Below are 23,838 nucleotides of genomic sequence, written 5' to 3'. Positions count from 1 at the left end.
GGACACTCATAGGGACACTGGGGACATTGGGGACACCACTGGGGACATTGGGGACACCATTGGGGACACTCATAGGGACACTGGGGACACCATTGGGGACATTGGGGACAGCCATAGGGACATTAGGGACACAATTGGGGACATTGGGGGCAGTCATAGGGACATTGGGGACACCCATAGGGACACTGGGGACACCATTGGGGACATGGGGGCCACCTCTAGGGGGACATTGTTGGGTCTTGGGGACATTAGGGCCATTGGGGACACCCATAGAGAAGCCATTGGGGACATTGGGGACACCCATAGGGACATTGGGGACACCATTGGGGACATTGGGGACACCCCTAGGGACATTAGTGACACCCCTAGGGACATTGGGGACACCCTTGGGGACACTAGGGGGGACACGAGTGCCACCCCCATGGGCATTGGGGACAATGGGGGGGACATTGGGGCCACCCCAGGTGCCACTTTTATGGTCCCAAGTGACACTTTGGGACCCAAAAGTGCCACTTTGGGTGTCACCGGTGCCACCTTTAGGGGCAGTTTTAGGCCCCTGGGTGTCCCCAATGTCCCCACTGGGGGTGACGTCCCCTCCCCCCCCTCCCCTCCCCCGTCCCCGGGGGGGTCCCCGTTGTCCCCAATGTCCCCAATGTCCCCTCCCCCGCACCGGGTGGTGCTGCGCGAGGCCACGTTTCGCTGGGTGACCCCGCGACCCCCCGGTGACGTCATCGGTGATGTCATCGGGGACCCCCCGGGGACATTTGGGGACATTGGGGTGACCTCGGGTGACCCCACAATGACCCCGGGTGACCTCAGGGTGACCCCAGGTGGCCTCACAATGACCCCCGGTGACCCCATGGTGACCTTAGGTGACCCCAAGATGACCCTTAGTGACCCCACAATGACCTCAGGTGACCCCAGGGTGACCTTGAGTGACCCCACGGTGACCTCAGGTGACCCCAGGGTGACCTTGAGTGACCCCACAATGACCTCAGGTGACCCCAAGATGACCCTTAGTGACCCCACAATGACACCAAGTGACCCCATGGTGACCTCAGGTGACCCCACAATGACACCAAGTGACCCCAGGGTGACCTCAGGTGACCCCATGGTGACCCTGGGTGACCCCACGGTGACCTCAGGTGACCCCACAATGACCCCAAGTAACCCCAGGTTGACCTTGGCTGACCCCACGGTCACCCCAGGCCGCCCCTCCCCCCTCGGCCCCGCCCACCCCCCCGCCCACCAATCGGTGTGCACCACCCGCCATGACGTCACCAATAACGTCATCAATGACGTCACCAATGACATCACCGCGGGTCCCCCCCCCGAGCCCCTCCCTCCGCTTCCCCTCCCCCGCTTCCCCCGGCCCGGGGCCGGCGATGACGTCACCGAGGGCGCCGATGACGTCACCGAGTGTGCTGATGACGTCACCAAGGCCACCGATGACGTCACCAAGGCCGCGGGGGACGATTTTGGGGACATCGGGCGCGTGTTCGACCTCCTGAGCCGAGCGAGGGTGCAGCTGCAGAGCATCGACCGCCGCCGCCCCTCCCCCACCAAGGTAGGACCCCCCCGGACGCCTGGGTCCATTTTCGGGAACCCGCCCCGGACGCCTGGGTCCATTTTCGGGAACCCCCCCCGGACGCCTGGGTCCCTTCTGGGGTCACCCCCCGGACGCCTGGGTCCCTTTTATGGGAGGTTTGGGTTGGTCCCGGACGCCTGGGTCCCTTTTGGGAACCCCCCTGGACGCCTGGGTCCCTTTTATGGGGATCCCCGGACGCCTGGGTCCCTTTTGGGAACCCCCCCGGACGCCTGGGTCCCTTCTGGGGTCACCCCCCGGACGCCTGGGTCCCTTCTGGGGTCACCCCCCGGACGCCTGGGTCCCTTTGGGAACCCCCCCCGGACGCCTGGGTCCCTTTTGGGAACCCCCCCCGGACGCCTGGGTCCCTTTTATGAGGGGTTTGGGGTTGATCCCGAACGCCTGGGTCCCCGCGCTGTGATGCTGGAGGGGACCCAGGCGTCCGGGAGGGGACCCAGGCGTCCGGGAGGGACCCAGGCGTCCGGGAGGGACCCAGGCGTCCGGGTGCTCACCGTCCCGCCCCCTGCAGGAGGAACCGGAGGAACCAGAGGGGGAACCTGGGGACCTGCAGGTGGGTGATGTCCCCCCCCCAACTATTGTCCCCTCCCCCATTGTCCCCCCCCCATTGTCCCCCCTTCCCATTGGTCCCCATTATTGCCCCCATTGCCCCCCATTGTCCCCCATTGTCCCCCCTTGTCCCCATTGCCCGTAATGTCCCCCAATGTCCCCTATTGATCCCCATTGATCCCCATTGCCCTCATTGCCCCCAATGTCCCCATTGCCCCCCATTGCCCCCCATTGCCCCCCATTGTCCCCATTGTCCCCAATGTCCCCCCATTGCCCCCCATTGCCCCCCATTATCCCCATTATCCCCATTATCCCCATTATCCCCATTGTCCCCATTGTCCCCATTGTCCCCATTGTCCCCATTGCCCCCCATTGCCCCCCATTGCCCCCATTGCTCCCCCATTGCCCCCCATTGCCCCCCATTGCCCCCCATTGCCCCCCATTGCCCCCATTGCCCTCATTGCCCCCATTGCCCCCCATTATCCCCATTGCCCCCATTGCCCCCCATTGCCCCCCTTGCCCCCCCTTGCCCCCCCTTGCCCCCCCTTGCCCCCCCTTGCCCCCATTGCCCCCCATTGCCCCCCATTGCCCCCATTGCCCCCCATTGCCCCCGTTATCCCCGTTATCCCCATTGCCCCCCATTCTCCCCCATTCTCCCCCATTCTCCCCCATTCCCCCATTGCCCCCCATTGCCCCCATTGCCCCCATTATCCCCATTGACTCCCATTGACTCCCATTGCCCCCATTCTCCCCCATTGCCCCCATTATTCCCATTGCCCCCCATTGCCCCCCATTGCCCCCCATTGCCCCCATTGCCCCCATTGCCCCCATTGACCCCCATTGCCCCCTATTGCCCCCATTATCCTCATTGCCCCCCATTATCCCCATTGCCCCCCATTATCCCCATTGCCCCCATTGCCCCCCATCATCCCCATTGCCCCCCATTGATCCCCCATTGACCCCCATTGCCCCCCATTGCGCCCCGTTGACCCCCATCGCCCCCATTGACCCCCATCGCCCCCATTGCCCCCCATTGCCCCCCATTGACCCCCATCAACCCCATTGATCCCCCATTGCCCCCAATGTCCCCCAATGTCCTCCAATGATCCCTTTTGTCCCCATTGCCCCCCATTGCCCCCCATTGTCCCCCATTATCCCCATTGACCCCCATTGCTCTCATCAACCCCATTGCCCCCCCATTGCCCCCCCATTGCCCCCCATTGCCCCCATTCCCCCCATTATTCCCATTGCCCCCCATTGATCCCCCATTGCCCCCCATTGCCCCCCATTGCCCCCCATTGCCCCCCATTGCCCCCGTTATCCCCATTATCCCCATTATCCCCATTATCCCCATTGCCCCCATTGCCCCCCATTGCCCCCCATTGCCCCCCATTGCCCCCATTCCCCCCATTATTCCCATTGCCCCCATTGCCCCCCATTGATCCCCCATTGCCCCCCATTGCCCCCCATTGCCCCCCATTGCCCCCGTTATCCCCATTATCCCCATTATCCCCATTATCCCCATTATCCCCATTGTCCCCATTATCCCCATTGTCCCCATTGCCCCCCATTGCCCCCCATCGCCCCCATCGCCCCCATCGCCCCCATCGCCCCCATCGCCCCCCATTGCCCCCCATTATCCCCATTATCCCCATTGCCCCCCATTGCCCCCATTGCCTCCCATTGCCCCCCATTATCTCACATTGCCCCCCATTATCCCCATTATCCCCATTATCCCCATTATCCCCATTATCCCCATTATCCCCATTGCCTCCCATTGCCTCCCATTGCCCCCCATTGCCCCCCATTGCCCCCCATTGTCCCCCATTATCCCCATTGCCCCCCATTGCCCCCCATTGCCCCCCATTGCCCCCATTGCCCCCATCGCCCCCATCGCCCCCATTGCCCCCATTGCCCCCATTGCCCCCATCGTCCCCATTGCCCCCCATTGCCCCCCATTGCCCCCCATTATTCCCATTGCCCCCATTGCCCCCATTGCCCCCCATTGATCCCCCATTGACCCCATTGCCCCCCATTGCCCCCATTATCCCCATTGCCCCCATTGCCCCCCATCATCCCCATTGCCCCCCATTGTCCCCCATTGCCCCCATTATCCCCGTTATCCCCATTGCCCCCCATTGCCCCCCATTGCCCCCATCGCCCCCATCGCCCCCATCGCCCCCCATTATCCCCATTGTCCCCCATTGTCCCCCATTGCCCCCCATTGCCCCCCATTGCCCCCCATTGCCCCCATTGCCCCCATTGCCCCCATTATCCCCATTGACTCCCATTGACTCCCATTGACTCCCATTGACTCCATTGACCCCATTGCCCCCATTGCCCCCATTGCCCCCCATTCCCCCCATTCCCCCCATTCTCCCCCATTGCCCCCATTATTCCCACTGATTCCCATCGCCCCCCATCGCCCCCCATCGCCCCCCACTGTCCCCACTGTCCCCATTGCCCCCCATTGCCCCCATAACCCCCATCGTCCCCATTGCCCCCATTGCCCCCATCCCCCCCATTCCCCCCATCGCCCCCATTATCCCCATTACCCCCCATCACCCCCATCGCCCCCACTGTCCCCATGTCCCCCGTCCCCCTTTCCAGGGTCCCCGGATCAAGCACGTTTGCCGTCACGCCGCGGTGGCTTTGGGCCAGGCCAGGGCCACCGTCCCCGAGAGCGTCCCCAGGCTCAGCGCCCTCCCCCGCCACGGGGCGCCACCCGACCACGGTACCGGACGCCTGGGTCCCTCCCGGACGCCTGGGTCCTTTGGGGCACTCCTGGGTCCTTTGGGGCACTCCTGGGTCCTTTGGGGCACTCCTGGGTCCCTCCCGGACTCCTGGGTCCCTTGGGGCACTCCTGGGTCCCTCCCGAACTCCTGGGTCCTTTGGGGCACTCCTGGGTCCCCCATCCCTTTGCTTCCCCTGAACTCCTGGGTCCCCCATTTGTGTCCCCCCCCAAACCCCTGAGTCCCCCCCAAACCCTTGGGTCCCTTGGGGCACTCCTGGGTCCCTCCCGAACTCCTGGGTCCCTCCCGAACTCCTGGGTCCCTTGGGGCACTCCTGGGTCCCTCCCGAACTCCTGGGTCCCTTGGGGCACTCCTGGGTCCCTCCCGAACTCCTGGGTCCCTTGGGGCACTCCTGGGTCCCTCCCGAACTCCTGGGTCCCCTGGGGCACTCCTGGGTCCCTCCCGAACTCCTGGGTCCTTCCTGAACTCCTGGGTCCCTTGGGGCACTCCTGGGTCCCTCCCGAACTCCTGGGTCCCTCCCGAACTCCTGGGTCCCTTGGGGCACTCCTGGGTCCCTTGGGGCACTCCTGGGTCCCTCCCGAACTCCTGGGTCCCTCCCGAACTCCTGGGTCCCTTGGGGCACTCCTGGGTCCCTCCCGAACTCCTGGGTCCCTCCCGAACTCCTGGGTCCCTTGGGGCACTCCTGGGTCCCTTGGGGCACTCCTGGGTCCCTCCCGGACTCCTGGGTCCCTCCCGAACTCCTGGGTCCCTCCCGAACTCCTGGGTCCCTTGGGGCACTCCTGGGTCCCTCCCGAACTCCTGGGTCCCTTGGGGCACTCCTGGGTCCCTCCCGAACTCCTGGGTCCCTTGGGGCACTCCTGGGTCCCTCCCGAACTCCTGGGTCCCCTGGGGCACTCCTGGGTCCCTCCCGAACTCCTGGGTCCCTTGGGGCACTCCTGGGTCCCCTATTTGGGTCCCTCTCCGAACTCCTGGGTCCCTCCCAAACTCCTGGGTCCCTTGGGGCACTCCTGGGTCCCCCCTGAGCTCCTGGGTCCCCAATTTGGGTCCCCCCCCGAACTCCTGGGTCCCCCATCACTTTGTTCCCCCCGAACTCCTGGGTCCCTTGGGGCACTCCTGGGTCCCTTAACCCCTTTCCCCTCCCCCCCCCTATAGAAACCTCCTCGGACTCCGACGCCGCCCCCTCCCCCAAACGCCTGCGCGTGGGTGCCGAACACGGCGGGGGGAGGGGCCAAGACGACCCCCCCACCCCTCCCCCCACGCCACCCCCACCTCCCCCTCCCCCTCCCCCCCACCCATTGCAGGGTGGGGGTGGGGGTGGGGGAGGGGGGGGTCCCTCCAGGCCCCCCCGGAAGAACCGGGAGGTTCGGTGCGGGCGCTGCCGCGGGTGCCGCCGCCCCCAGGACTGCGCCGCCTGCCCCAACTGCCGCGACAAACCCAAATTCGGGGGGCCCAACACCAAGAAGCAGTGCTGCGTGTGAGTCCGCCCCCCCCGGACGCCTGGGTCCCTTCCCCGGACGCCTGGGTCCATTCTGGGGCACCCCCCCGGACTCCTGGGTCCCCTCCCGAACTCCTGGGTCCACCCCCGGACGCCTGGGTTCATTCTGGGGCACCCCCCCGAACTCCTGGGTCCCCTCCCGAACTCCTGGGTCCCTTCTGGGTCCCCCCCCGAACTCCTGGGTCCCCTCCCGAACTCCTGGGTCCCTTCTGGGTCACCCCCCGGACGCCTGGGTCCCTTCTTTTTAACCCCTCCCGAACTCCTGGGTCCACCCCCGGACGCCTGGGTCCCTTCTGGGTCACCCCCCAGACACCTGGGTTCCACCCCCCCGGACGCCTGGGTCCCTTCCCTGTGTCACCCATGGATGCTTGGGTCCCTTCCCCGGACGCCTGGGTCCCTTCTGGGTCACCCCCCCCCGAACTCCTGGGTCCCCTCCCGAACTCCTGGGTCCCTTCTGGGTCACCCCCCAGACACCTGGGTTCCACCCCCCGGACGCCTGGGTCCCTTGGGGCACTCCTGGGTCCCTGGGGCACTCCTGGGTCCCTTGGGGCACTCCTGGGTCCCCCTGATGTCCCCTCCCCTCAGGTACCGGCGCTGTGACAAAATCGAGGCGCGGAAACTGGAGCGGCTGGCGCAGAGAGGTGGGGACCTATGGAATCCATAGGGGACCTGTGGGGGCCATAGGGGGCTTATGGGGCTCTAAGGGACGTATGGGGCACGTATGGGGGCCATAGGGCACATATGGGGTCTAAGGGACATAGGAGGCACGTATGGGGCTCTAAGGGACATATGGGGGCCATAGGGGACATATGGGGTCTAAGGGACATAGGAGGCACGTATGGGGCTCTAAGGGACATATGGGGGCCATAGGGCACATATGGGGTGTAAGGGACATAGGGGGCACATATGGGGCTCTAAGGGACATATGGGGGCCATAGGGCACATATGGGGTGTAAGGGACATATGGGGCACGTATGGGGCTCTAAGGGACGTATGGGGGTCATAGGGCACATATGGGGTCATAGGGCACATATGGGGGCCATAGGGCACATATGGGGTCTAAGGGGCGTATGGGGCACATATGGGCTCTAAGGGACATATGGGGGCCATAGGGCACATATGGGGTGTAAGGGACATATGGGGCATGTATGGGGCTCTAAGGGATGTATGGGGGCCATAGGGCACATATGGGGCTCTAGGGGACATATGGGGCTATAGGGCACACGTGGTGCTATAGGGGCCATATGGGGTCAATAGCAGCCACATGGACCTATGGAGAACACATGGGGTCTGTAGGCCACATATGGGGCTATGGGGGGTATATGGGGCCTATAGGGGAGTGTAAGCGCTATGGGAGACATATGGGGTCTATAGGGGACATATGGAGTTGTAAGGTATATGTGGGTTCTATAGGGAATACATGGGGTTTGTAGGCATGATATGGGATCTATAGGGGCCATATGGAGCTATAGGCAACATGCGCTGTCCATAGAGCGCATATGGGGTGTGAAGGAGACATATGGGGTGTATGGGGGGCATATGGGTTATATGGGCTCTATAGGGAGTGTATGGGGTCTACGGGGGGCATATGGGGGTCTATAGGGGGTTATATGGGGGTGTATGGGGGTTATATGGGGGTCTATAGGGGATTATATGGGGGTCTATGGGGTCTATAGAGGGTCTATAGGGGGGTCTGTGGGGTCTGTAGGGGGTCTGTAGGGGGTCTATGGGGTCTGTAGGGGGCCTATAGGGGGTCTATGGGGTCTATAGCGGGTTTATGGGGGTTATATGGGATCTATAGGGGGTGTATGGGCTCTATAGAGGACGTATGTGGCTGTAGGTCCCTCCCAAACTCCTGGGTCCCTGGGGCACTCCTGGGTCCCCTCCCCGAACTCCTGGGTCCCCTCCCGAACTCCTGGGTCCCTCCCGAACTCCTGGGTCCATGGGGCACTCCTGGGTCCATGGGGCACTCCTGGGTCCCCTCCCCAAACTCCTGAGTCCCCGCCCCCGAACTCCTGGGTCCCTCCCCCCTCCCCCCCCTCAGGTGTCCCCACCCCCCCCATCAGGTGTCCCCTCCCCCTGTCCCCTCCCCCCCCGGCCACATGGTCCCCGAGCAGGGACAGGGACAGAGGGACAGACAGAGGTACAGGGGGGGACATGGGGACACTGGGGGGGACATGGGGACACTGGGGGGGGCTTTGGGACCCTGGGGGTCACTGGGGGGGCTTTAGGACCCTGGGGGTCACTGGGGGTCACTGGGGGGACTTTAGGACCCTGGGGGTCACTGGGGGGCTTTAGGACCCTGGGGGTCACTGGGGGGACTTTAGGACCCTGGGGGTCACTGGGGGTCACTTGGGGGGGCTTTAGGACCCTGGGGGTCACTGGGGGTCATTGGGGGGGCTTTAGGACCCTGGGGGTCACTTGGGGGGGCTTTAGGACCCTGGGGGTCACTGGGGGTCATTGGGGGGGCTTTAGGACCCTGGGGGTCGCTCAGGGTTATTGGGGGGGGGGGGCTTTAGGACCCTGGGGGTCACTGGAGGGGCTTTGGGGTCACTGGGGGTCACTTGGGGGGGCTTTAGGACAGTGGGGGTCATTGGGGGGGGGCTTTAGGACCCTGGGGGTCACTGAGGGTCACTGGGGGGGCTTTAGGACCCTGGGGGTCACTGGGCCATGGGGATATGGGGGGGACAGGGGGATATGGGGATGGGGGGACAGGGGTCCCAGTTCTGTCCCCATTGTCCCCCCATTGTCCCCCATTATCCCTGTTATTCTCATTATCCCCATGTCCCCCCATGTCCCCCCGTGTCCCCCCGATGTCCCCATTGTCCCCATGTCCCCCCATTGCCTGCATTGTCCCTGTATCCCCCCACCGCCCGCGTTGTCCCCAATGTCACCAATGTCCCCAATATCCGCACTGTCCTTATTACCCCCATTGTCACCCCATTATCCCCAATGTCCCCATTATCCCCATTCCCCCCATGTCCCCCCAATGTCCCCGATGTCCCCATTGCCCCCATTATCCTGATGTCCCCCCAATGTCCCCATTATCCCCATGTCCCCCAATGTCCCCATTGTCCCCATTGTCCCCATGTCCCCCCAATGTCCCCATTGTCCCCATTATTCCGATGTCCCCCCATTGTCCCAATGTCCCCATGTCCCCCCAATGTCCCCAATGTCCCCACTGTCCCCATGTCCCCGCAATGTCCCCAATGTCCCCATTTCCCCCATTATCCCATTGTCCCCCCATTGTCCCCAATGTCCCCATTGCCCCCATTATCCTGATGTCCCCCCAATGTCCCCATTCCCCCCCATGTCCCCCCATTGTCCCCAATGTCCCCATTGTCCCCAGGCCGCTGCCCCCCCCGGGTGACCCCCTGGGACTCAGAGGACTCGGGGGACTCAGGGGACATGGGGGGGGACACCGGGGGGGACCCGGGGGGGGCGGAGCCTCCGAGGCGTTCGGGGCGGCGCCTCCTCAGGCCCCGCCCACGGGCCCCGCCCACGGCCCCGCCCACGGCCACGCCCACCGAGCCGGACAGTGCAGGGACAGCAACCGATGGTGAGGGGACATTGGGGACAATGGGAGCATTGGGGTGTGACTTGGGGTCACTGGGGGGGCTTTAGGACCCTGGGGGCCACTTGGGGGGCTTTAGGACCCTGGAGGTCATTGGGGGTCACTGGGGGGGCTTTAGGACCCTGGGGGTCACTGGGGGGACTTTAGGACCCTGGGGGTCATTTGGTGGCATTGGGGGGGCTTTAGGACCCTGGGGACCACTTGGGGGGCTTTAGGACCCTGGAGGTCATTGGGGGTCACTGGGGGGACTTTAGGACCCTGGGGGTCATTTGGTGGCATTGGGGGGGCTTTAGGACCCTGGGGATCACTGGGGGGGCTTTGGGACCCTGGGGGTCACTGGGGGTCATTGGGGGGACTTTAGGACCTTGGGGGTCACTGGGGGGGCTTTGGGACCCTGGGGGTCACTGGGGGTCATTGGGGGGGCTTTGGAACCCTGGGCGTCATTGGAGGGGCTTTAGGACCCTGGGGATCACTTGGGGTTATTGGGGGGAATTTAGGACCCTGGGGATCACTGGGGGGTCATTGGGGGGACTTTAGGACCCTGGGGATCACTGGGGGTCATTGGGGGGACTTTAGGACCCTGGGGGTCACTGGGGGGGCTTTAGGACCCTGGGGATCACTTGGTGTCATTGGGGGGGCTTTAGGACCCTGGAGGTCACTGGGGATCACTGGGGGGACTTTGGGACCCTGGGGATCACTGGGGGGGCTTTAGGACCCTGGGGACCGCTTGGGGACAATGGGGGAAATGAGGGGGACACGTGTGACAATGGGGAGGGGGGGGGGATGTGTGATATTGGGGGGACATTGCGTCTCTGCCCATTGTCCCCAATGACCCCCCATTGTCCCCAATGACCCCCATTGTCCCCAATGACCCCCCATTGTCCCCAATGTCCCCAGAGCGCCCCCTGGAGGATCCCGAGGAGCCGCCCCGGCCCCGGCGGCCGCTCCAACCCCTGCTGCAGCTGCGGGCCAGGAGGAGGATGGGGGTGGGGACAGTGGGGGGACATGGGGACAGTGGGGACAATGGGGGCAATGGGGGGATGTGGGGACAGTGGGGGGATATGGGGATAATGGGGGCAATGGGGGATATGGGGGCAATGGGGGGATGTGGGGATAATGGGGGATGTGGGGGCAATGGGGGCAATGGGGGGATATGGAGGCAATGGGGGATATGGGGGGACAATGGGGGGATGTGGGGATAATGGGGGGGATATGGGGGCAATGGGGGGATGTGGGGGCAGTGGGGGATAATGGGGGCAATGGGGGACAATGGGGATAATGGGGGGATATGGGGGCAATGGGGGATGTGGGGAGAATGGGGGATGTGGGGGCAATGGGGGGGATATGGGGGGCAATGGGGATAATGGGGGGATATGGGGGCAATGGGGGATGTGGGGGCAATGGGGATAATGGGGGGATATGGGGGCAATGGAGACAATGGGGGGCAATGGGGATAATGGGGGGATGTGGGGGGCAATGGGGGGCAATGGGGGAGCAATGGAGGCAATGGGGGAGCAATGGGGGCAATGGGGGATGTGGGGGCAATGGGGGGATGTGGGGGCAATGGGGGGATGTGGGGGCAATGGGGGGATGTGGGGAGAATGGGGGGATGTGGGGACAATGGGGACAATGGGGACAATGGGGGGATATGGGGGGCAATGGGGATAATGGGGGGATATGGGGGCAATGGGGGGCAATGGGGGGATGTGGGGGACAATGGGGGGTACATGGGGGGAATGGGGGGATATGGGGGGGCAATGGGAGACATGGGGACAATGGGGGGCAATGGGGGGCAATGGGATATGGGGGGCAATGAGGACAATGGGGGGGCAATGGGGATAATGAGGGGATATGGGGGACAATGGGGGGACAATGGGGGGCAATGGGGGCATATGGGGGGACAGTGGGGGGATGTGGGGGCAATGGGGGATATGGGGACAATGGGATGTGGGGGCAATGGGGGATAATGGGGGGCAATGGGGATAATGGGGGGCAATGGGGGGATATGGGGGGCAATGGGAATAATGGGGGGCAATGGGAATTATGGGGGGCAATGGGGGGATATGGGGGGGCAATGGGAATAATGGGGGGCAATGGGGGGATAATGGGGGGCAATGGGGGGATGTGGGGGCAATGGGGGGATATGGGGGGCAATGAGGGAATATGGGGGGACAATGGGGGGCAATGGGGACAATGGGGGGCAATGGGGATAATGGGGGGATATGGGGGGCAAAGGGGGACTATGGGGGGATGTGGGGGCAATGGGGATAATGGGATGTGGGGGCAATGGGGGGACAATGGGGACAATGGGGGATATGGGGATAATGGGGGGCAATGGGGGGATATGGGGGGCAATGGGGGATAGGGGGGCAATGGGGACAATGGGGGATAGGGGGGCAATGGGGGGATATGGGGGGATATGGGGATAATGGGGGGATATGGGGGGGAATGGGGGCAATGGGGGATAAGGGGGGACAATGGGGGGCAATCGGGATAATGGGGGGACATAGGGGGCCAATGGGGCCAATGGGGGATGTGGGGCACAGTCCCCCCTTCCCCCCCCCCCCGTACCCCATGTGACTTTGGCCCCTCCCCCCCCCAGGATTGGGCCCCCCCCGGGTCCCCCCAGAGCGGCTGGGGGGGGAGGGGCCGCCCCGGCGATGGCCACACCCGCCTGCGGGTGGACTTCAAGGTGGGACCCCAAAAACACCCCAAAAACACCCCAAAATCACCCAAAAACACCCCAAAAACACCCCAAAATACCCCCAAAACACCCCAAAATACCCCAAAACCACCCCAAATACACCCCAAATCACCCCAAATACACCCAAAACACCCCAAAACCACCCCCAATACACCCAAAATACACCCAAAACACCCCAAAACTACCCCCATGATGCACCCCAGAACACCCCATAATACCCCCAAAATAGACTCAAAATACACCCAAAACACCCCCAAAATACCCAAAACCTCCCCAAAATACCCCAGGGGTGTATGGGGGTGTCCATAGGGTTGTATGGGGGTGTCCATAGGGATTGATAGGGGTCCATAGGGGTGTGTGGGGGTGTCCATAGGGGTCCGTAGGGGTGTGTGGGGGTGTCCATAGGGGTCCATAGGGATTGATGTGGGTCCATAGGGGTGTATGGGGGTGTCCATAGGGGTCCATAGGGGTGTATGGGAGTGTCTATAGGGGTCCATAGGGGTGTGTGGGGGTGTCCATAGGGGTCTCTAGGGGTCCATAGGGGTGTATGGGGGTGTCCATAGGGGTCCATAGGGATCGATGTGGGTCCATAGGGGTGTATGGGGGTGTCCATAGGGGTCCATAGGGGTGTGTGGGGGTGTCCATAGGGGTCCATAGGGGTGTATGGGGGTGTCCATGGGGGTCTCTAGGGGTCCATAGGGGTGTGTGGGGGTGTCCATAGGGGTCCATAGGGATCGATGTGGGTCCATAGGGGTGTATGGGGGTGTCCATAGGGGTGTATGGGGGTGTCCATAGGTGTCCATAGGGATCGATAGGGGTCCATAGGTGTCCATAGGAGTGTATGGGGGTGTCCATAGGGTTGTATGGGGGTGTCCATAGGGGTCCCTAGGGGTCCATAGGGGTGTGTGGGGGTGTCCATAGGTGTCCATAGGGGTCTCTAGGGGTCCATAGGGGTGTATGGGGGTGTCCATAGGGGTCACTAGGGGTCCATAGGGGTGTATGGGGGTGTCCATAGGGGTGTATGGGGGTGTCCATAGGGGTCTCTAGGGGTCCATAGGGGTGTATGGGGGTGTCCATAGGTGTCCATAGGGATCGATAGGGGTCCATAGGGGTGTATGGGGGTGTCCATAGGGGTCCATAGGGATCGATAGGGGTCCATAGGGGTGTATGGGGGTGTCCATAGGGGTCTATAGGGGTGTATGGGGGTGTCCGTGGGGGGTCCCTAGGGGTCCATAGGGGTCTATAGGGGTGTATGGGGGTGTCCGTGGGGGGTCCATAGGGGTCCCTAGGGGTCCATAGGGGTCTATAGGGGGTGCAGGCTGCGTGTCCCCCAGGAGGACCCGGCGCTGGACAACGTGTGGCTCATGGGGGGCCTGAGCGTCGTGGGCTCCGTGCCCCCCAGCGGCCCCGTGCTCTGCCTGCTGTGCGCCAGCAGGGGGCAGCACCAGGTGAGCCCGCACGCCTGGGTCCCCCCCGGACGCCTGGGTCCCCCCCGGACTCCTGGGTTCTTTGGGGAACTCCTGGGTCCCTCCCGGACTCCTGGGTCCCTCCCGAACTCCTGGGTCCCTCCCCGAACGCCTGGGTCCCCTCCCGAACTCCTGGGTTCTTTGGGGAACTCCTGGGTCCCCCCCGAACTCCTGGGTCCCTCCCGGACTCCTGGGTTCTTTGGGGAACTCCTGGGTCCCTCCCGAACTCCTGGGTCCCTCCCGAACTCCTGGGTCCCTCCCGAACTCCTGGGGTCTTTGGGGAACTCCTGGGTCCCTCCCCGAACTCCTGGGTCCCTCCCGAACGCCTGGGTTCTTTGGGGAACTCCTGGGTCCCTCCAGAACTCCTGGGTCCCTCCCGGACTCCTGGGTTCTTTGGGGAACTCCTGGGTCCCCCCCGAACTCCTGGGTCCCTCCCCAAACTCCTGGGTCCCTCCCCGAACTCCTGGGTCCCTCCCAAACTCCTGGGTCCCTCCCCGAACTCCTGGGTCCCTCCCGAACTCCTGGGTTCTTTGGGGAACTCCTGGGTCCCTCCAGAACTCCTGGGTCCCTCCCGGACTCCTGGGTTCTTTGGGGAACTCCTGGGTCCCCCCCGAACTCCTGGGTCCCTCCCCAAACTCCTGGGTCCCTCCCCGAACTCCTGGGTCCCTCCCAAACTCCTGGGTCCCTCCCCGAACTCCTGGGTCCCTTGGGGCACTCCTGGGTCCCTCCCCGAACGCCTGGGTCCCTCCCCGAACTCCTGGGTCCCCCCCCGAACTCCTGGGTCCCCCCCCGAACTCCTGGGTCCCTCCCTGAACTCCTGGGTCCATTTCTACCTGGGGGGCGCTCTATATGAATCCATTGGGGTCAGTGTATGTCTGTATCTGTCTGGAGGAGCCCATAGATGATCCATAGCATCTGTAGGTGATCTATAGGTGATCTATAGGTAATTTAAATGACCCAGAACCACCTCAGAGCCAAAGGGCGGGAAGGGCCCCTCAGCCAAGATGGCGCCCGAATCCCCTCAGGGAGCAAAATGACGGCACCAAGGGCCCATTTTCCACCCTTCTGAGCGTCTTTGTGACCCCACAGATCACCTATAGCATATGTAGATACCTAAAGGTGACTTATAGGTGGTTTATAGGTGGTTTATAGGTGTTTATGGGTGATTTAAATGACCCAGAACCACCTCAGAGCCAAAGGGCGGGAAAGGCAGCTCAGCCAAGATGGCGCCTGAATCACCTCAGGGAGCAAAATGACGGCACCAAGGGCCCATTTTCCCCCCCTGTGGGTGCTTATACAGACCCATAGATCATCTATAGGATGTGTAGGTGTCTGTAGATGATTTATAGGTGGTTTATAGGTGTTTGTGGGTGATTTAAATGACCCAGAACCACCTCAGGGCAAAAGGGCGGGAAGGGCCCGTCAGCCAAGATGGCGCCCGAATCCCCTCAGGGAGCAAAATGACAGCACCAAGGGCCCAATTTCATTACCTGTGGGCATCTGTGAGCACCCATACATCACCTATAGCATTTATAGATACCTATAGGTGACTTATAGGTGATTTATAGGTGTTTGTGGGTGATTTAAATGACCCAGAACCACCTCAGAGCCAAAGGGCGGGAAGGGCCCCTCAGCCAAGATGGCGCCCGAATCCCCTCAGGGCACAAAATGACGGCACCAAGGGCCCAATTTCCCCCCCTGTGGGTGCTTATACAGACCCATAGATCATCTATAGGATGTGTAGGTGTCTGTAGATGATTTATAGGTGGTTTATAGATGTTTATGGGTGATTTAAATGACCCAGAACCACCTCAGAGCCAAAGGGCGGGAAGGGCCCCTCAGCCAAGATGGCGCCTGAATCCCCTCAGGGAGCAAAATGACGGCACCAAGGGCCCATTTTCCACCCTTCTGAGCGTCTTTGTGACCTCATAGATCATCTATAGGGTATATAGGTGTCTGTAGATGATTTATAGGTGGTTTATAGGTGTTTGTGGGTGATTTAAATGACCCAGAACCACCTCAGAGCCAAAGGGCGGGAAAGGCAGCTCAGCCAAGATGGCGCCTGAATCACCTCAGGGAGCAAAATGACGGCACCAAGGGCCCATTTTCCCCCCCTGTGGGTGCTTATACAGACCCATAGATCATCTATAGAGTATATAGGTGTCTGCAGATGATTTATAGGTGGTTTATAGGTGTTTGTGGGTGAGTAAATGACCCGGAACCACCTCAGAGCCAAAGGGCGGGAAGGGCCCCTCAGTCAAGATGGCGCCCGAATCCCCTCAGGGAGCAAAATGACGCCACCAAGGGCCCAATTTCATTACCTGTGGGCATCTGCGAGCACCCATAGATCATCTATAGGATGTATAGGTGTCTGTAGATGATTTATAGGTGGTTTATAGGTGTTTGTGGGTGATTTAAATGACCCAGAACCACCTCAGAGCCAAAGGGCGGGAAGGGCCCCTCAGCCAAGATGGCGCCCGAATCCCCTCAGGGAGCAAAATGACGGCACCAAGGGCCCAATTTCATTATCTATGGGCATCTGTGAGCACCCATAGATCATCTATAGGGTATATAGGTGTCTGTAGATGATTTATAGCTGGTTTATAGGGGTTTATGGGTGATTTAAATGACCCAGAACCACCTCAGAGCCAAAGGGCGGGAAGGGCCTCTCGGCCAAGATGGCGCCCGAACCCCCTCAGGGCCCCCCCGGGGCCCCGTTTCCCGTCCCCGTGGGTACCGTACGGGCTCCATAGGTGGTCCATAGGTGCCCATAGGTGACGGCGGGCGCTGTTGGCAGCTGGTGCTGTGCCAGGTGTGCTGCCAACCCTTCCATCGGTTCTGCTTGGGCCCCGAGGCGCCGGCCCCGGGGCAGACGAGGTGGAGCTGCCGGAGGTGCCGGAGCTGCCATGGATGCGGGAGGAGGGGACGCGGAGGGAAGGTGGGGACGTGGGGGATGGGGGGGGGGGTGGGGGTGGTGGGGGATGTGGGGAGGGTGGGGGTGGTGGGGGGCAATGGGGGCAATGGAGGGCAATGGGGGTAATGGGGGCAATGGGGACATTGGGGGGATGGGGGAACATGGGGGGCAATGGGGATAATGGGGGGGTGGGGGGCAATGGGGGTAATGGGGACATGGGGGACAATGGGGATGATGGGGGGCAATGGGGACATTGGGGGTAATGGGGACATGGGGGGCAATGGGGATAATGGGGGGCAATGGGGGTAATGGGGGGCAATGGGGGCAATGGGGACATGGGGGGCAATGGGGACAATGGGGGGCAATGGGGATAATGGGGGGCAATGGGGGGCAATGGGGATGATGGGGGGCAATGGGGACATTGGGGGGCAATGGGGATGATGGGGGGCAATGGTGGTAATGGGGGGCAATAGGGGGCAATGGGGATGATGGGGACATGGGGGGTAATGGGGGACAATGGGGGGCAATGGGGACATTGGGGGGATGGGGGGATAATGGGGGCAATGGGGATGGGGGGGACATTGGGGGGCAATGGGGGCAATGGGGGGTAATGGGGATAATTGGGGGCAATGGGGGGTAATGGGGGCAATGGGGACATGGGGGGCAATGGGGATGATGGGGGCAATGGGGACATGGGGGGCAATGGGGATAATGGGGGGCAATGGGGATGATGGGGGGCAATGGGGATAATGGGGGGCAGTGGGGGGCAATGGGGGCAATGGGGGGCAATGGGGACAATGGGGACATTGGGGGGATGGGGGGATAATGGGGGCAATGGGGATGGGGGGACATTGGGGGGCAATGGGGGCAATGGGGACATGGGGGTCAATGGGGGCAATGGGGGGTAATGGGGACAATGGGGTGTAATGGGGATAATTGGGGGCAATGGGGGTAATGGGGGCAATGGGGGTAATGGGGGGCAATGGGGATGATGGGGGGCAATAGGGGGCAATGGGGATGATGGGGACATGGGGGGTAATGGGGGACAATGGGGGGCAATGGGGACAATGGGGACATTGGGGGGATGGGGGGATAATGGGGGCAATGGGGATGGGGACATGGGGGGCAATGGGGGCAATGGGGGGTAATGGGGACAATGGGGGGTAATGGGGATAATTGGGGGCAATGGGGGGCAATGGGGGTAATGGGGGCAATGGGGACATGGGGGGCAATGGGGATGATGGGGGCAATGGGGATGATGGGGGCAATGGTGGTAATGGGGGGCAATGGGGGGCAATGGGGATGATGGGGACATGGGGGGTAATGGGGGACAATGGGGGACAATGGGGGGCAATGGGGACAATGGGGACATTGGGGGGATGGGGGGATAATGGGGGCAATGGGGATGGGGGGGACATTGGGGGGCAATGGGGATAATGGGGGCAATGGGGGGTAATGGGGACATGGGGGGCAATGGGGATAATGGGGGGCAGTGGGGACAATGGGGACATTGGGGGGATGGGGGAACATGGGGGGCAATGGGGATGATGGGGGTCAGTGGGGATAATGGGGGCAATGGGGGTAATGGGGACATGGGGGGCAATGGGGGGCAATGGGGATAATGGGGGTGTGGGGGGTAATGGGGGTAATGGGGATAATGGGGGGCAGTGGGGACAATGGGGACATTGGGGGGATGGGGGACAATGGGGATAATGGGGGGTAATGGGGACATTGAGGGGATAGGGGGACATGGGGGGCAATGGGGATAATGGGGACATGGGGGGTAATGGGGATAATGGGGGGCAATGGGGACATTGGGGGGATGGGGGGACATGGGCAATGGGGGATAATGGGGGGCAATGGGGGGTAATGGGGGTAATGGGGGGCAATGGGGATAATGGGGATAATGGGGGCAATGGGGATGTTGAGGGGATGGGGGACAATGGGGGCAGTGGGGACAATGGGCACATGGGGACATTGGGGACAATGGGGACATTGAGGGGACACCCGGGAGGTGCCATTGGGTGCCATTGGTGACATTGACAGCGCCTCCTGGAGTGCCCTGGGTGACACTGGGGGCCATGGGTGACCTGGGGGGACGTGGGGTGACCCGGGAGGTGCCACTGGGTGCCACTGGGTGCCACTGGGTGCCATTGGGTGCCATTGGTGACGTTGGTGACGTTGACAGCGCCTCCTGGAGTGCAGCCGGTGCCGCCGCTGTTTCCACCCGGGGTGCCTGGGCCCCGGGGCCCCCCCCCAGCACAGCCCCTCCCCCACGCAATGGGTGAGCACTGGGGGCACCCATGGGTGGGGGGACCCATGGGTGGGGTCAGTAATGGGGGGGCAATAATGGGGGTTCAGTAATGGGCACCCTTGGGTGGGGGTCAATAATGGGTACCCATGGGTGGGGGTCAATAAGGGGGGATCAATAAGGGGGTGCAATAATGGGCACCCATGGGTGGGGGTCAATAAGGGGGGGTCAATAAGGGGGTTCAATAATGGGCACCCATGGGTGGGGGTCAATAATGGGGGGTGAATAATGGGGGTCAATGGGCACCCATGGGTGGGGGTGAATAATGGGGGGTGAATAATGGGGGTCAATAATGGGCACCCATGGGTGGGGGTCAATAAGGGGGGGGCAATAATGGGCACCCATGGGTGGGGGTCAATGATGGGGGGTGAATAATGGGCACCCATGGGTGGGGGTCAATAAGGGGGGGTTCAATAATGGGCACCCTTGGGTGGGGGGTCAATGATGGGCACCCATGGGTGGGGGTCAATAAGGGGGGGGTCAATAAGGGGGTTCAATAATGGGCACCCATGGGTGGGGGTCAATGATGGGGGGTCAATAATGGGGGTCAATAATGGGCACCCATGGGTGGGGGTCAATAAGGGGGTTCAATAATGGGCACCCATGGGTGGGGGTCAATAAGGGGGGGTCAATAAGGGGGTTCAGTAATGGGCACCCATGGGTGGGGGTCAATGATGGGGGGTCAATAATGGGGGTCAATAATGGGCATCCATGGGTGGGGGTCAATAATGGGCACCCATGGGTGGGGGGGTCAATAATGGGCACCCATGGGTGGGGTCGATAATGGGGGGTCAATAATAGGCACCCATTGGGGGGGTGGGATGGGGGGGCCACCCATGGGTGGGGGTGACCCCATTTTTGGGGTGTCCCCCCCCCCAGTTGTGCTGGGGTTGTTGGCGCTGCCGCGGATGTGGGGCGACCCCTGTTGGGGACACGGAGGCGCCGTGGGACCCCCGGGGGGGGCTGTGCCCCCCCTGCACCCACACACGTGAGGGGGGTCAATGGGTGCTGGGGGGACCCAGGCGTCCGGGGGTGGGGGGGGCACCCTTGGGTGAGGGGACCCAGGCGTCCAGGGGGGGTCTCTGGGGGTCAATGGGTGCTGGGAGGTCATTGGGGGTCCCAGGGGGGTCAATGGGTGCTGGGGGGGTCTCTGATGGATTTGGGGGACCCAGGCATCCGGGGGTGGGGGGAGCACCCTTGGGTGGGTGGACCCAGGCGTCCGGGAGCACCCATGGGGGGAAGGGGGGACCCAGGCGTCCGGGGGGGGTCTCTGGGGGTCAATGGGTGCTGGGAGGTCATTGGGGGTCCCAGGGGGGTCAATGGGTGCTGGAGGGGGTCTCTGATGGATTTGGGGGACCCAGGCGTCCGGGGGTGGGGGGGGCACCCTTGGGTGAGGGGACCCAGGCGTCCAGGGGGGGTCTCTGGCGGTCAATGGGTGCTGGGGGGTCATTGGGGGTCCCAGGGGGGTCAATGGGTGCTGGGGGGGTCTCTGATGGATTTGGGGGGACCCAGGCGTCCGAGGGACCCAGGCGTCCGGGAGCACCCATGGGGGAAAGGGAGGACTTGTAGGGGGACCCAGGCGTCCGGGGGGGTCTCTGGGTGTCTATGGGTGCTGGGTGGGGGTCAGTGGGATTTGGGGGGTCCCGGGGCCATTTTTGGGGTGCTGACCCCCCCCTTCCCTCCCCCCCCCCCAGGTCGCTGCTGCCCCGAATGCTCCCGGGGGGGCCCTGAAGAGGGGGAGGAGCCAGGGGAGGGGGAGGGGCAGGACGAGCCGCCCCTCCCCCGCTGCCCCCGCTGCCAGCGCTGCCTGAGACCCCAAGGTGAGGACCCAGGCGTCCGGGGGACCCAGGCGTCCGGGAGCACCCATGGGGGAAAGGGGGGACCCTTAGGGGGGACCCAGGCGTCCGGGGGACCCAGGCGTCCAGGAGCACCCATGGGGGAAAGGGGGGACCCTTAGGGGGGACCCAGGCGTCCGGGGGACCCAGGCGTCCGGGAGCACCCATGGGGGCAAGGGGGACCCTTAGGGGGGACCCAGGCGTCCGGGGGACCCAGGCGTCCGGGAGCACCCATGGGGGCAAGGGGGACCCTTAGGGAGGACCCAGGCGTCCGGGGGACCCAGGCGTCCGGGAGCACCCATGGGGGAAAGGGGGGACCTGTAGGGGGGGACCCAGGCGTCCGGGGGACCCAGGCGTCCGGGAGCACCCAGGCGTCCGGGAGCACCCATGGGGGAAAGGGGGGACCTGTAGGGGGGGACCCAGGCGTCCGGGAGCACCAATGGGGGAAAGGGGGGACCCGTGATGGGGACCCAGGCGTTCGGGGGGGTCTCTGGGGGTCAGTGGGTGCTGGGGGTTCTCTGATGGATTTGGGGTGACCGAGGTGTCCAAGGGACCCAGGCGTCCGGGGGTGGGGGGGGCACCCTTGAGTGAGGGGACCCAGGCGTCCGGGAGGGGGGAAGTGACCCGGGAGGGGGGGTGTGGGGCACCCATGGGTGCTGACCTGTGTCCCCCCCCACCCAGAGGAGCCGCCGGGGGAGCTGCAGGGGGCGCTGCGGGGGGTGCTGGGGGCGCTTTTGGGCTCCGCCCACGGCCACGCCCTGAGACGATGTCACCAGGTATGGGGACCCAGGCGTCCGGGGGGACCCAGGCGTCCGGGGGACCCAGGCGTCCGGGGATGGGGGGGAACCCATGGGTGGGGGGGACCTGGGGGGACCCAGGCGTCCGGGGATGGGGGGGGAACCCATGGGTGGGGGGGACTTGGGGGACCCAGGCGTCCGGGGGTAGGGGGGGAACCCATGGGTGGGGGGGACCTGGGGGACCCAGGCGTCCGGGGATGGGGGGAACCCATGGGTGGGGGGGACTTGGGGGACCCAGGCGTCCGGGGATGGGGGGGGAACCCATGGGTGGGGGGGACCTGGGGGACCCAGGCGTCCGGGGGTAGGGGGGGAACCCATGGGTGGGGGGGACCCATGGGTGGGGGGGACCTGGGGGACCCAGGCGTCCGGGGGTGGGGGGGGAACCCATGGGTGGGGGGGACCTGGGGGGACCCAGGCGTCCGGGGATGGGGGGGGAACCCATGGGTGGGGGGGACCTGGGGGGACCCAGGCGTCCGGGGGTAGGGGGGGAACCCATGGGTGGGGGGGACCTGGGGGGACCCAGGCGTCCGGGGGTGGGGGGGGAACCCATGGGTGGGGGGGACCTGGGGGGACCCAGGCGTCCGGGGGTAGGGGGGGAACCCATGGGTGGGGGGGACCTGGGGGACCCAGGCGTCCGGGGATGGGGGGGGAACCCATGGGTGGGGGGGACCTGGGGGGACCCAGGCGTCCGGGGGTAGGGGGGGAACCCATGGGTGGGGGGGACTTGGGGGACCCAGGCGTCCGGGGATGGGGGGGGAACCCATGGGTGGGGGGGACCTGGGGGACCCAGGCGTCCGGGGGTAGGGGGGGAACCCATGGGTGGGGGGGACCCATGGGTGGGGGGGACCTGGGGGACCCAGGCGTCCGGGGGTGGGGGGGGAACCCATGGGTGGGGGGGACCTGGGGGGACCCAGGCGTCCGGGGATGGGGGGGGAACCCATGGGTGGGGGGGACCTGGGGGGACCCAGGCGTCCGGGGGTAGGGGGGGAACCCATGGGTGGGGGGGACCTGGGGGGACCCAGGCGTCCGGGGGTGGGGGGGGAACCCATGGGTGGGGGGGACCTGGGGGGACCCAGGCGTCCGGGGGTAGGGGGGGAACCCATGGGTGGGGGGGACTTGGGGGACCCAGGCGTCCGGGGATGGGGGGGGAACCCATGGGTGGGGGGGACCTGGGGGACCCAGGCGTCCGGGGGTGGGGGGGGAACCCATGGGTGGGGGGGACTTGGGGGACCCAGGCGTCCGGGGATGGGGGGGAACCCATGGGTGGGGCGACCTGGGGGACCCAGGCGTCCGGGGATGGGGGGGAACCCATGGGTGGGGGGAACCCATTCAGGGGGACCCAGGTGTCCGGGGGTAGGGGGGGAACCCATGGGTGGGGGGGACCCATTCAGGGGGACCCATTCAGGGGGACCCAGGCATCCGGGAGGACCCAGGCGTCCGGGGATAGGGGGGGATCCATTGGTATGAGGGGACCTGGGGGGACCCAGGCGTCCGGGGGACCCAGGCGTCCGGGTGCTGACCCCTCCCCCCCTGCACCCAGTGCCCCCCCGGGGGGGTGAAGCTGCACCCGGGCCCATGTGACCTGGGGGCCGTGGGGGCGCTGCTGGAAAACGGGCACTACGGGTCCCTGGTGAGGGGGCACCCATGGGTGCGGGGGGGCGCCTATGGGTGCTATGGGTGCTATGGGGGTGGGGGGGTCACAATGAGGGGGGAATGGGGGGAAGGGGGGGGCATGGGGCACCTATGGGGGTGGGGGGGGTCACAATGAGGGGGAATGGGGAAGGGGATGGGGAGATGGGGATGGGGCACCCATGGGTGCTGGGGGGCGCCTATGGGT

At 64.3% G+C, this 23,838-nt stretch overlaps 1 protein-coding gene across 6 annotated transcripts in view; it reads left to right on the top strand.

Moving 5' to 3' along the window:
* The first annotated feature begins 122 nt into the window (after positions 1 to 122).
* Positions 123 to 23,838, top strand: part of KMT2B (lysine methyltransferase 2B) — a 61,425-nt gene continuing 37,709 nt past the window's right edge. For 3 of the 6 annotated variants that reach the window (XM_071800551.1, XM_071800552.1, XM_071800550.1), the window contains exons 1-15: positions 123 to 1,567; positions 2,115 to 2,156; positions 4,763 to 4,886; positions 6,058 to 6,379; positions 6,986 to 7,041; positions 9,750 to 9,959; positions 10,872 to 10,960; positions 12,577 to 12,666; positions 14,013 to 14,126; positions 16,942 to 17,082; positions 19,247 to 19,342; positions 20,249 to 20,357; positions 21,064 to 21,189; positions 21,886 to 21,980; positions 23,542 to 23,631. In XM_071800551.1, the coding sequence (XP_071656652.1) occupies positions 206 to 1,567; positions 2,115 to 2,156; positions 4,763 to 4,886; positions 6,058 to 6,379; positions 6,986 to 7,041; positions 9,750 to 9,959; positions 10,872 to 10,960; positions 12,577 to 12,666; positions 14,013 to 14,126; positions 16,942 to 17,082; positions 19,247 to 19,342; positions 20,249 to 20,357; positions 21,064 to 21,189; positions 21,886 to 21,980; positions 23,542 to 23,631 (3,066 nt within the window). In that variant the 5' untranslated portion in view covers positions 123 to 205. The remainder of the gene's footprint in view (positions 1,568 to 2,114; positions 2,157 to 4,762; positions 4,887 to 6,057; positions 6,380 to 6,985; positions 7,042 to 9,749; positions 9,960 to 10,871; positions 10,961 to 12,576; positions 12,667 to 14,012; positions 14,127 to 16,941; positions 17,083 to 19,246; positions 19,343 to 20,248; positions 20,358 to 21,063; positions 21,190 to 21,885; positions 21,981 to 23,541; positions 23,632 to 23,838) is intronic. The other 3 variants (XM_071800553.1, XM_071800554.1, XM_071800555.1) reach the window with 3 other exon arrangements.

Source organism: Patagioenas fasciata, chromosome 31 (genome assembly GCF_037038585.1).
Source record: "Patagioenas fasciata isolate bPatFas1 chromosome 31, bPatFas1.hap1, whole genome shotgun sequence".
Classification (NCBI taxonomy): Eukaryota; Metazoa; Chordata; class Aves; order Columbiformes; family Columbidae; genus Patagioenas; species Patagioenas fasciata.
The sequence above is the reverse complement of the archived record's forward strand: the minus strand, read 5'-3'. Positions and strand labels throughout refer to the sequence as shown.